The sequence below is a fragment of the Sinocyclocheilus rhinocerous genome, unplaced genomic scaffold (assembly GCF_001515625.1).
Source record: "Sinocyclocheilus rhinocerous isolate Xijiao unplaced genomic scaffold, SAMN03320098_v1.1 scaffold717, whole genome shotgun sequence".
Taxonomy (NCBI): domain Eukaryota; kingdom Metazoa; phylum Chordata; class Actinopteri; order Cypriniformes; family Cyprinidae; genus Sinocyclocheilus; species Sinocyclocheilus rhinocerous.
In genome coordinates this window covers 317,042-329,851 of record NW_015649226.1, presented here as the reverse complement: position 1 = coordinate 329,851, position 12,810 = coordinate 317,042, and the positions used below count along the sequence as shown (strand labels likewise).

The 12,810-nt window shown below is 35.5% G+C and overlaps 1 protein-coding gene across 1 annotated transcript in view; it reads left to right on the top strand.

The window, feature by feature from the left end:
• The first annotated feature begins 6,524 nt into the window (after positions 1–6,524).
• Positions 6,525–12,810, top strand: part of LOC107710386 (choline/ethanolamine kinase-like) — an 8,134-nt gene continuing 1,848 nt past the window's right edge. The window contains exons 1-10 of the mRNA XM_016515149.1: positions 6,525–7,134; positions 8,092–8,200; positions 8,387–8,500; positions 8,697–8,830; positions 9,279–9,383; positions 10,816–10,874; positions 11,030–11,114; positions 11,216–11,324; positions 12,170–12,264; positions 12,402–12,483. Coding sequence (XP_016370635.1) covers positions 6,728–7,134; positions 8,092–8,200; positions 8,387–8,500; positions 8,697–8,830; positions 9,279–9,383; positions 10,816–10,874; positions 11,030–11,114; positions 11,216–11,324; positions 12,170–12,264; positions 12,402–12,483 — 1,299 coding nt within the window. The 5' untranslated portion in view covers positions 6,525–6,727. The remainder of the gene's footprint in view (positions 7,135–8,091; positions 8,201–8,386; positions 8,501–8,696; positions 8,831–9,278; positions 9,384–10,815; positions 10,875–11,029; positions 11,115–11,215; positions 11,325–12,169; positions 12,265–12,401; positions 12,484–12,810) is intronic.

Below are 12,810 nucleotides of genomic sequence, written 5' to 3'. Positions count from 1 at the left end.
GAAGCCTTATCAATCTTGTACATGAAGAGATTATTTATTAGGATTCCTTACTGATGACCATCTTGATGGCTCCTCATGTTTGATTGTTTCCCAAAGACCCAATTTTACTCTCCAGTTGGCCGCTCCAAACCCGTTAATCCTAATTACAAAAGGTGGGGCATGTTTCAGGCCCTGGGGGACGCACACACGGTGCCAATCACTGGCTGTTGCCATAGTAGCTGCGCTGTACAAGGGGTGATGTCACACCACTAACAGAACACCACTGAGACACACGGCAGGTTAAGTAGGGTGAGGTCACCTCTGCAGCTGTCACCATGACAACCACATCCCACCAGAGATGGGCTTAATGTGCTGAATCATGCATCTATTCACCAAGCTGGTTTGTTTTCAAACAATGGTGACTTCTGGACTGTTGCATGCACTGATACTTCAATACATTCCAAATGCAATAAAGAGTCAGATTAGAAAGAAAGTCAGATTAACATGAATAAAATAACAATACTAATAGTCAGACAGTGATTTTTTTTATTATGTTTGATTTCTGCAAATAATAATTAACCATAACACACTATAGACTACAAACTTAACTTTTCTTTCAAACATGCATTCTTGTTCTTACCATGGCTGTGTGATATTGACAAAAAAAAAATTTTTTACAAAAATAAATAACAACAAATTCCATACCGATAATTAAAAGATTTTTTGCTAAGTGTGTTTTTTTCCTTGTACTGGTTTAGGCCTGTCATCATGGGCGTCGCTAGGCCATTTTTAGGGGGGCTATAGAATAAACATTTTGTGATTAGCTCCATAAACTGTACACAAATTCGTGATCGCCTCAGTTTCCTTTAAATTTCTTAAGAAAACGGCGGCAGACTTCAATCGGCTCCTCGCCATCTTTCAGCGTGTTCTTTTTCAATCCGCGGCGACGCAGAGCGAGAAACAGAGGACAAGGTGTGCGTTTATCGACAGATTGTTATAATATCTGCATCTGTGTAGTTCTTTGTCATAAATCCAGCTTACAAAATATCATGGGGGAGTAATAATCGGTTCCCCATCTACTGTAGCTTAAGTTTTCACTGCGTTCACCCCTCATCACACCACAGCTGTTTCCTCCAGTGAAAATGAAGCACATATGAACGCATACTTTATAAAACGATCATGTTGCATATTTTCATTTGAAAATGTAACTTTCAATATATTACATATTGCAGTGCATGTGGCAAAGAGGATTGCATACTTGAGCTAAGGAAAGAGGGTTGTACTAGAAATGCAAACAGTAAAATTTTTTATTATACCCTCACTGGGGGCTGAGCCCCCCTAAAATGAAAATCTTAGAATTGCCCCTGCCTGTCATGGATAAATAAACAGGATACTAAAACCGGCAATAGGCAATGGCAAGTCTCTGTCTTAATGAGTGATTCATTAAATCATTAGTTCAAACAATTCTTTCAAACAGGCTGATTCAATTAGAAACGAAGCAAGTTGACTGTATTTATGAACAGATCATTGAATTATTGACTCAAATGATTCATTCGAGAACAGATTCATTTAGACAAAAACAGGCAATATTTGTGTCTGTTTGTAGAACTACTGTATAAAATCAGTATCATTCGTGATCACGCTCATGTGCTGATATTCGTGAAAACGGATATTATTCAACTATATCATATATTGTACTTTTTAGCAACATCATATGAGCTCTTTAAAAACAAAAAAAAACATACAGGGTTATTTTTTGCTTTCATAACTTGAATTATATGGGCATTCTAACCGCATTCTAGCTTAATCATGCAGTGAATGCTTTTGAACTCTCAAGATGTTTTTTGTTTTTTTTGAGTGACATACTGTCAGCTCGCATATCATTAAAAAAACAATTATGATATTATTATAGATGGTAAATTTCTTACTTATATCTAGTTCTACATCTAAACAACAAAGAGAATGATCTGAGAATTAAGGGACACTAATGAAGCAAAACCCCAGGAAACCCAGCATCGACTTATACACAGTACTTGACTGTAAGTGTCTGCATTAATTATGAGGAAAGGAGTAGAAAAGGAAATAAAACAGCTTAAGAAGAGGCTGCTTTCATGGGTGTATTCTACACTGCATTAGTATGTTTGTTTGATATGCTCGTCTCTTTATGTCCCTCTGCAGTGTCTATTTGAGAAAGCTTGAGGTTCTGTAGAGAGAGCATCAGCCCTAACACCACAGTGCATTACCTAAGAGTACTGCTGAGCCATGCGTATCACACACACACACACACAGAGAGCGAGCCACACTATGCTCCCTGGTCAGTGAAAATCCATGCCATAATTCAACCCACACACAGTATGAGAAATGGGAAAATCCCTTTTGTGTACTAATGCTTCACATTTTTCTTTTTATATATTTTTTCAATAAATATATTTAAAAATATATAAGCTTCATGTGGAAACATCTAAATTAACTGGTTTACAACAAATTAGATTTATTATTATTAGATTAAGCAAAAATAGATCAAAAACAGTACAAATATCTACTTTCTACGTAATATTTTAAGCCATTTAAATACGTTTTGCACTTTTTGTACGCATCTACACTTCAAATGCTTTGGCTACACACTGTAATAAATGATTTTTTTTGAAGTTGCAATTAAAACAAAGATAGTTAGATTAAATTATTAGAAGAAAATACTATTTCCATCTTACTAGTTAAACAATTCACATTTAATTCAGTGTTACTTGCCATTTCTTTTTGTAATTATTTGTGAAATTTACTAACAATTTCTAAGTGAAAATTTTTTCAGACCAATTTTTTCAGAGTACAAAGTATTTGTGACGTGAATCATGCACATAAACAGAGAGCCAGAGGGTATGCCATGTGCAAATACTGTACCATACTGTGTAAAAGAATCTTGAAAATAATTCATCATAGTTTCCACAAAAATATTTAGCAGCGCAACTGTTTCAACTTTGATAAGAAGCAATAAGATTCTTGCAACCAAGCAGATGTTTACTGCCAAACATAAAACATTCATTTTCAGAAGCCGCTCCAGCATGCACACACACAAACATTTTCATAATATTTCTGTATTCCAAAGGGAGCAGCTGTAGACTTACAAAAACAGCTTAAGAAGAGGCTGCTTTCATGGGTGTATTCTACACTGCATTAGTATGTTTGTTTGATATGCTCGTCTCTTTATGTCCCTCTGCAGTGTCTATTTGAGAAAGCTTGAGGTTCTGTAGAGAGAGCATCAGCCCTAACACCACAGTGCATTACCTAAGAGTACTGCTGAGCCATGCGTATCACACACACACACACACAGAGAGCGAGCCACACTATGCTCCCTGGTCAGTGAAAATCCATGCCATAATTCAACCCACACACAGTATGAGAAATGGGAAAATCCCTTTTGTGTACTAATGCTTCACATTTTTCTTTTTATATATTTTTTCAATAAATATATTTAAAAATATATAAGCTTCATGTGGAAACATCTAAATTAACTGGTTTACAACAAATTAGATTTATTATTATTAGATTAAGCAAAAATAGATCAAAAACAGTACAAATATCTACTTTCTACGTAATATTTTAAGCCATTTAAATACGTTTTGCACTTTTTGTACGCATCTACACTTCAAATGCTTTGGCTACACACTGTAATAAATGATTTTTTTTGAAGTTGCAATTAAAACAAAGATAGTTAGATTAAATTATTAGAAGAAAATACTATTTCCATCTTACTAGTTAAACATTTCACATTTAATTCAGTGTTACTTGCCATTTCTTTTTGTAATTATTTGTGAAATTTACTAACAATTTCTAAGTGAACATTTTTTCAGACCAATTTTTTCAGAGTACAAAGTATTTGTGACGTGAATCATGCACATAAACAGAGAGCCAGAGGGTATGCCATGTGCAAATGTGTACAATGTACAAAGCCTTTTTATCATTATAAAGCTACTTCAATCTGAATTGAGAGAGACTGAGATTTTCTCTTCATTAAGACATCATCCTGAAGCATTAGAGAATGCAGAGTGCGGCCCATTATTTCTACTCTGAGAGATGACAGGTTTATGGGAGGACAAGGAGAGCATACGAACCCACAATTCCACTGTAAAGTAAACAATGAGAGAAAAAGAATTACAAAAATGTAGATTAAGAGAAGAACAGCTGGAAAGGGGTGCATCAATTTGAGCTGACAACAAAAACATCACATTGGCGTTTTTTTAAAGCTGTTTTTTAAGACCTGCCCTGTTCCAGCACGGGGCTTTAGGTCGACGCTTGACCTGAGATCGTCAGACTGTCAGACATGTGATGTGACCTGCCAGACTCTTTTGATTCATTCTGCTGGAAGCTTAGGGTGTTCTGACTGTTTTACCTCCGCTCACATGTACTGAGGGAAATGTAGTTTTAGTATAAAGGTGGAAGGATTGCTTTGTCTCTCTGTCTGTCTGTCTATGTGTGTTTGCCAAGACTGAATGTACCTTGTGACTAAACATCACCTTCATTTCAGGAATAAAATGTGATACAACACACACCTTTGCATTAATGCACTAGATGATAGAGTGACAGGAAGACTATAGCGTGCTATGGAGAAAATGAACTGTCACTCTTAGGATGGTTATAGCCAACAATTTCCCTTCAAAACTGGCTAAATCTAAACTATACTTCATTTACTGTCACCGCACTTTAATATTTACTTGCATCGAGCAATTCAATCAAACGAGGATCAGATATTTTGTTTTTTAAAAAGCCAACAACCCAAATGAAGTAAATCAAAATTATTTGAATCATTTAAAATAATTATGTTTTAAAGGAATAGTTCACCCAAAAATAAAAATTTGCTGAAAAAGTTTCCTCTCAGGTTATCCAAGAATAACACTTCCTCCAAGTCCATCCACTGTTATCTTCTGCCATATTTGACATACATGTTTCTTTAGAACTGCTTTGGACTGTTTTCGCTTGTAAAAGGTGCTTTTTCTGTGCACATTTCTCTTGTGATTCAGATGAGACAACTAGAGAAAACAGTATTATGGATCTAGGTCTCATATTTAGCCAGAGGCAAGAGTTTGATATGAAAAACATCTTAATGATGGATTTGTTTCAACACACAGCTTTCAACTTCACAACACTCTGATGATGCTGATTCTGATGAGGGAGGGGGGCAGAGGCGCGTGCATGGATCTCATAGAAATAGAACGAGCGGCTAGAATGCCAATCAACGTTAACTTGGTCCTATAAGTGGGTGTGGCTTAGAGGTCAAGAGGCTGTCTCTGATTGGTCAGGTTGATGGGTTAATTCGAATTTTATTTATTTATTTAATTTCTCTCTCTTCACTGTTTATTGAATTAAATGTTAACTGGTTAATTAACAGGTTAATTATCAAGCACTGCATGTTTGCTCATATCAATAAACCGGTGTCTATGTAACAATCATAAAGCATAGATCATTCAGTTGGATAATTAACCCTTATTCTGCCACAAAGGAGCTGTTCAGTGATCGGTGCTGAAAGCCTTACTAACAAGAGTAACCCACAGTGGTGGAAGTGAGTAATGCAGGGAACATGGTGTGCTGCAATTCAAATATGAAGGTCGTTTTTGGACGTGGGGATTCCTGTACAGACAAAATATTTGCTGACAAAGTGATTTTAAGGTTAGCGTGAATGTGTGTTTGTGTGAGAACTGAGAAAGACAGAGAGAGCTTGAGAGACTCAATGCTGTACTCCCCACAGTACTAAAATTTCAGCTGTAAATGCTGTAAGATCTGATCACAAAACGCTATGGAATTTAATCTTTACACTAATATAACTCAGATGTGCAGGTTATCTAAGAGTATTAGCCAGGCTTGTTTTAAGAAACACGCACTTTAAACATTTTTACTTTTTTCACTTTTGTTTTTCATTTGACTTTTTCCTCCAATTCCTGATTTATTTTTGCCCCAATTAGTCTCTGACCCTGCTATCTATCTATCTATCTATCTATCTATCTATCCGTCCGTCCGTCTGCCTGTCTGTCTGTCTATCTATATCTTCCTCCTAACTGTTATCATCAATAACAGAGCATTACCCACACAAATACTATCACACTAATACACATTACACTAAAATATTTCTATACACATTACTAAACAGTCCACAATATAACACAATATAAAACTCCACTGTAATAAATCATTTAAAAATAAATACAAAATGTACACTTCAAAAGTGTTTTCAACAATAAGGTAAATCATAATTTTATTCTTCATCTAAAAACACATTTTAATATTTATTATATTTAGAGTGAAATTATATATTCTATATTATAAATGTAATTTTACCGTCAAGTTACTTCAATTAACTATTTAATAGATTTTACTGTAACATTTTACTTTTCAGTGCTAACCTAACTACACTTCCCAATACTCATTGTAGTCGTAAAGGAACTGACCAATCAGCGCTCTGACTTTAAGGGGCGGTACTAGAAATGCGTTGTGTGCCGCGCTATCCAAATCTGATTGGTTAAAATAAACGTCAATCTTCTTAAGTCACTCTGCACTGTCTGCGCAGTGACAACGCTAGCGGTTACTTCACAAGGAAGTAGTGGAAGTTGAAGTGGGAAGATGTTTAATTAACAGCCTTTACAGTTTGTTAATACGTCTGCGTATTTAATGTAAAGTTCTGTTCTGTTATCGCGAGCGATTAGACGTTTCATTGTGCGCTCGTGATAGTGGTGCATGTGCGTTTATTCACGTTCAATTAATGCTGCTTCTGGGGCGGATAGGTGTCATTACTTATAGCGGTTCGGTTCTCTCACTCTCTTTAAGGAGCATTGGATTTCTAGCGTGTAAGATCATGAATTCCAGCCAGACAGTGAAGTGCATGAGTGATGGAGCTGGAAGTGTAGGCAGATGCGTCGAGGATGACGCGGATTCAGTCAGACCTGCTGGCGGAGACTCCCTGATGGCGGCCGAGGAGAGACATCCGAGATCTGCCAGTCCCCGCGGTGTGAACGGAGAAGATGATTCTGAAGCGGAGTCCCATCAGGACGGCCGTAACGTGAATGTGGACCCGGAGACTAGGAGGAGGGCGTTCAGCTGGTGCCGTGACTTTCTGTCCGGATCATGGAAGGCTATATCGGAGCATGACTTTCATATCAAAATAGTCAGGTGAGCAAACTATTTATAAAAGAACTTTAGGTCTCAAAATGATTTCATTTAACTTTTCATATACACTAGTCAACACTTGAAGTGTACCTTTCATCAAAAGTTGTCCTAAAACCTAAAACCAAAATGCACTCTTGTCTTAGGACAACTTTGATTAACTTTTTTGATCCACTTCAAATGTTGACTACTGTATTTATAATAATAAAAACAATATTTAATGTGAATTTTTCTATATTATGTTTATATATATTAAAAACATAATATAGAAAAAAAACTGCAGTTCAAATGTTTGGGATCAGTAAGATTTTTAATGTTTTTTAAAGTTTCTTATGCTCATCAAGGCTGTATCTATTTGTTAAGAAACACACACAAAAAACGAATTTTGTAAAATATTATTGCAATTTAAAATAACAGTTTTCTATTTTTTATATACTTTAAAATATAATTTATTCCTGCGATGCAAAGTTGAATTTTCAGCATCATTACTCCAGTCTCCAGTGTTACATGGTCCTTCAGAAATCATTCTAATATGCTGATTTAAAATCAATGTTGGAAACATAAATAAAAAGTAAAAAAAACTAGAATAGAATAGAAATTTTGTGCTACAATATACACTACTATTAAAAGGTTTGGGGTCAGTGATTTTTTCTTCTTTTTTTAAAAGAAATTAATACTTTTATTCAGCAAAGATGTGCTAAATGGATTTTAAAAAAGTGATAGTAAAAACTTATATTGTTAGAAAAGATTTTGAAGAAAAGCTGTTTTGTTTTTTTTTACGTTTTATTCAGCCTTGATGAGCATTAAAGACTCCATTAAAAACATTAAAAACCTTACTGAATACTGATCAAAAACTTTTCAACGGCAGTGTATATGTATGTGTGTATATATATATATTACTACACACACACGTATTACATATACATAGAAATAAAGAACAATACTGCTTTTTTGTTCCCACAGTGGAGGACTCAGTAACCTGCTGTACATGTGCAGTTTACCCGCCGATGTTCAGCCCTCTGGGGTCGAACCTCGACGAGTTCTGCTCCGGATCTACGGGGCCATTCTACAGGTGTGCCACTCTGACCATATTATATATTAAGTAGACCAAATATGCTGTTGCAAAAGCTGATAAGAGTCTATATCTTGGGCAAGATGTTTATTGCCCAGTGCTGTCGATTCCCTGATGTCATATAACTATGTAATCATGCTATGCATGTTTGCTCATATACATCTGTCTCTCTGTGTTCACACACAGGGAGTGGATTCTCTTGTTTTGGAAAGTGTGATGTTTGCCATTTTAGCAGAGAGAGAGTTGGGCCCACATCTCTATGGCATTTTCCCAGAAGGTCGTCTAGAGCAGTACTTGCCTGTGAGTCTTAATCCAAAATCCCAGATTCTATATGCATGTTTTAAAAATAAACCTTTAAACACAGCTATACTTGAATTATGCAGTCAAGCTTCAGAGACATTTGCATGCCTTAAACGTAGATAAAATATTTATCATTCGCCATATTTCTGTATGCATAATCTAAGAGAGATAATCAGATCTTTTTTCTCTTCCACAGAGTAATCGCTTGCGTACGGAGCAGTTGGGGTTCCCAGAGATCTCAGCTGAAATAGCCAGTAAAATGGCACGATTCCATGGGATGCAGATGCCATTCAACAAGGAACCCAAATGGCTGTTTGGAACCATTGACCGGTAAAAGTCTCACACTGTCTTCTGACTGCAGTCCAACGGTTATAGAAACAATCACTATCTGTGTATTTTTTTTTAAATACATGCTTCTATCCCAGAATATGCAGATTAGTATTCATACCTGAAAACTTTGTAACTGTCAAAACATTAGCTTATATTACGTTGTAGCAACACTGGCTGAACCAATGAGTTTGGCTGTTTGGGAATAGCTGTTTTAAACAGACATACTGTATTTTGTTGCAACTGTACAGAAATCACAAGCTTTAATTACTCTGTTTACCTCAAGAATAACAGAATGTGCCTCAGATAATGGAATTGAGCTAGTGTATGACATGGACTTTAATATGTTTTTTTAATTATATTTAAATTATGCAGATGGTGGTTTAACATGTGTGCTGTGTATATTTCTATTGGCATAAGTGTTAAAATGACTGTTTATTCTTCTGAACAGGTATATGGAACAAGTTAAAATAATACAATTTGTGCGTGAAGCTCACATCAAGAAATTTACCAAGCTAATGAAGTATGATCTTCCTGCAGAACTGGAGAATCTGAGGTGAGAAAGATGACACGTAAATTAAAAGAGCTGAAAGGATGAATGGAAAGCGTGTTGTGATACTTGAGCTTCCAGATAACAGCAAATGGTCAAGGTATAAGTGTATGTACACACTACTGTTCCAAAGTTTGGGGTTGGTAAGATTTTTTGTTGTTGTTGTTATTTTTTCTTATGTTTTTCTTATGTTTTATTTTAGTGTCTTATGTTAAAGGGTTAGTTCACCCAAAAATGAAAATTAGCCCATAAATTACTCACCCTCAAGTCATCCTAGGTGTATATGACTTTCTTCTTTCAGACGAATCCAGTCGGAGTTATATTAAAAATGGTCTTTGATCTTTCAAGCGGTTTAATGCCACTCAGCGGGTGTTGCATGCATCAGTCCAAAAGAAGTTAAATAAAATGCGCCCATCCATTAAAAAAAAGTGTTTTTTTCATACGGCTCTGGGGGGTGAACAAAGGCCTCCTGTAGCGAATCGATGCGTTTTTGTAAGAAAAATATCCATATTCAAAACGTAATAATCACTTTAATGTAGCTTGCGCTCACTGTTGTACACTGGAAGCAGCTCCGGGGGAATGACGTATGGAGGTCAGCGCTGCGCATGTGCCAGTGAGTCTCGTGAAAACCAACGTTTGTTAACAGGAGCAAAGGAAGCAAAACTTTCTTACTTTAGCAAAGGAAAACCAGTCTTTGAGCAGCGCATGCGCAAAGCTGACCTCCATACGTCATCCGCCCGGAAAAAAAATACAATTGAAAATTACTGTTTTCTATTTGAATATATTGTAAAATGTAATTTATTCCTGTGATGCAAAGCTGAATTTTCAGCAGCCATTATCTAGTCTTTAGTGTCACATGTTTCTTTGTCATCTTATCATTCTAATATGCTGATTTGGTTCTCACAATAAGTAACATTTATTGTTATCAATGTTAATAATGGTTGTCTTGCTTAATATTTTCAGGATTCTTTGATGAATAGAAAGTTCCAAAGAATAGCATTACTTTTGTAACATTATAAATGTCTTTACTGTAACTTTTGTTCAATTGAATGCATTTTTGCTGAATACAAGTATTAATTAGGCTACTTTCAAAAGAAAAAAAATCTTACTGACCCCAAAACTGTTGAACAGTAGTGTAAGTGTGCTTGTATGCTAACACCCTTAGCCCAGTTCCAGGCATCACTGATTAGGCGCACTTACAGGAAGCTGCATTCTGTGCATACTCAGCTTGCTTGGTCAATCACACACACACACACACGTGATTGTGTAACTTTTCTCTAAATGAAATGCTTGTCTACCGCTCTGTGTGTGTTCCCGTCTTTTTCTGCACTTTTTGTTCAATGGGCTTTTAAACAATAAAAATGATCATTTTAAAAGCCGGTTTATAAGAGCAATATGATAAAGTAGCACTTAATCGTGTGCCGTCTATGTCTGTCAGGTCACTGCTGGCAGCTACTCCCTCTCCAGTTGTGTTCTGCCATAATGACGTACAGGAAGGTAAGAGATATCACATTCACATTCGTACACGCATACCAGAGTCCTGCCAGCTGCCTAATCTGGTGAGCTGATACGGGTCTGTCAGTCACTGTTGTGTTGTACCATTATGAAACATATCTGCCCTTTCATCTATAAAATCATACTTTGTTCTTCAGGCAATATCCTCATGTTAGATGGCCGAGAGAATTCATCTGACAAACTAATGCTTATTGATTTTGAATACAGCAGCTATAACTACAGGTAAAACTACCCTATATAACATACTGCATGTGCTTGTCATTGTATAGTTTATAATAAATGCAGCTCTGAAGAACTATTCTTTTGGTCTGCTCTGAGTGCAGAGGCTTTGATTTTGGGAATCATTTCTGTGAATGGATGTATGACTACACATATGATCAGTGGCCCTTCTACAAGGCAAAGGTGGAGAATTACCCCAACAGACAACAGCAGGTGAGTCACAACCTGCTCTCCCACACACTACAGCCTATCATTAATATTACACAAGATGAGACAAGATAAAAATTAAAAAAACTTTTTATAAAAGAACAATTTATAAATGGAAAATAAACTGAAAAATAACATTTCAGTTTATTTGGATATTGTGTTGTACAAATTCAAATAACTTTACAAATAAAACATCACAGGACAGAAAGTAAAATTGAGGACATTATAAAATGATTATGAATTAAAGCAGTATTCTCAAGAAAACCCTATTCAAACAAAATCTTTCACATTGAAGTGAAATTATTTAAAATTCACTACTATGTTCACTAAATCCATCTTTAAAATTTGAGTTTAATGTTATCCAATATATTAAGGAATAAACGATGGTGATACAAAAATGTAAATAAAAACCTGAAACCTTAGAATCATTATAATATGCCAGATTAATAGTATTATTATTATTTTTCGAATGCAATTTTTGTTCTCATGTAGATGTAATACAGCATCATAAATTATATTTGACATTAATTTGTGCTTGGTATTTCTCTTACAAATTGATGACAAGTGATTTGTCATAGTTGAAAGATCATTTGTGTTGGACATAATGTACGTGTAGTTTGGTGAGGCTATCATCTAGTGGAAAGTTTTGGAACTGACGTGACATAAAAAGTGTGTCAAAGGTTGACACTATAACTTATAGAGGTCAGCACAGCAGCATACAATGTTAATATTTAACAGCATTCGAAATTGTGTCATTGGGCAGGGGATAATATCAGTCCCTTTTAAATATCAAAACAAAATGGATATTCTTATAGCTATTATTTTGAACCTGTTTGCGGTTTGTTTTTCAGTTACGTTTTATCAGACACTATCTGTCAGAAAAGGGGGGCATTGCACCTGCTGACCAAGCCAGGATAGAAGAGGACATGATCATTGAGGCAAACCGGTATGAATCGTATTTACTATCAGACTTTTATTGACATAACATGGGAAAAGCGTCACTGTGTACCATTTGATGTATTTTCACCTTTACCTAGTAACCTTGTTATCTGTTTGTCTCAAAAATCACATGCACACAAACAGGTTTGCCCTTGCGTCTCATTTCCTCTGGGGTTTGTGGTCTATTATTCAAGCCAAGATCTCTAAAATCGAGTTTGGATATATGGTAAACTAAAAAAAAAAAAAACACACAACACACACAAATTAATTATAACCCTTACAAACATTTTTTCTAATCATTCCATGATGATTTTTAGGATTGTCATTGTATTAAAATTGTTACTTATTAATTACTTTATAATTAACTGTTGAGTAACTGCATGTCAGTTGTGGCCAATACAGCACCTAAAATCTAAATATTCATTTATACATTCATATAAAGTTTGTAGTACATGTCCACGTTATTTGTGAATTATCCATAAACGAATGAGCAATACTCAATTCTGAGAGCTCAAACAGCATCATAGTCATGTGTACAGTAAACAGATGTATA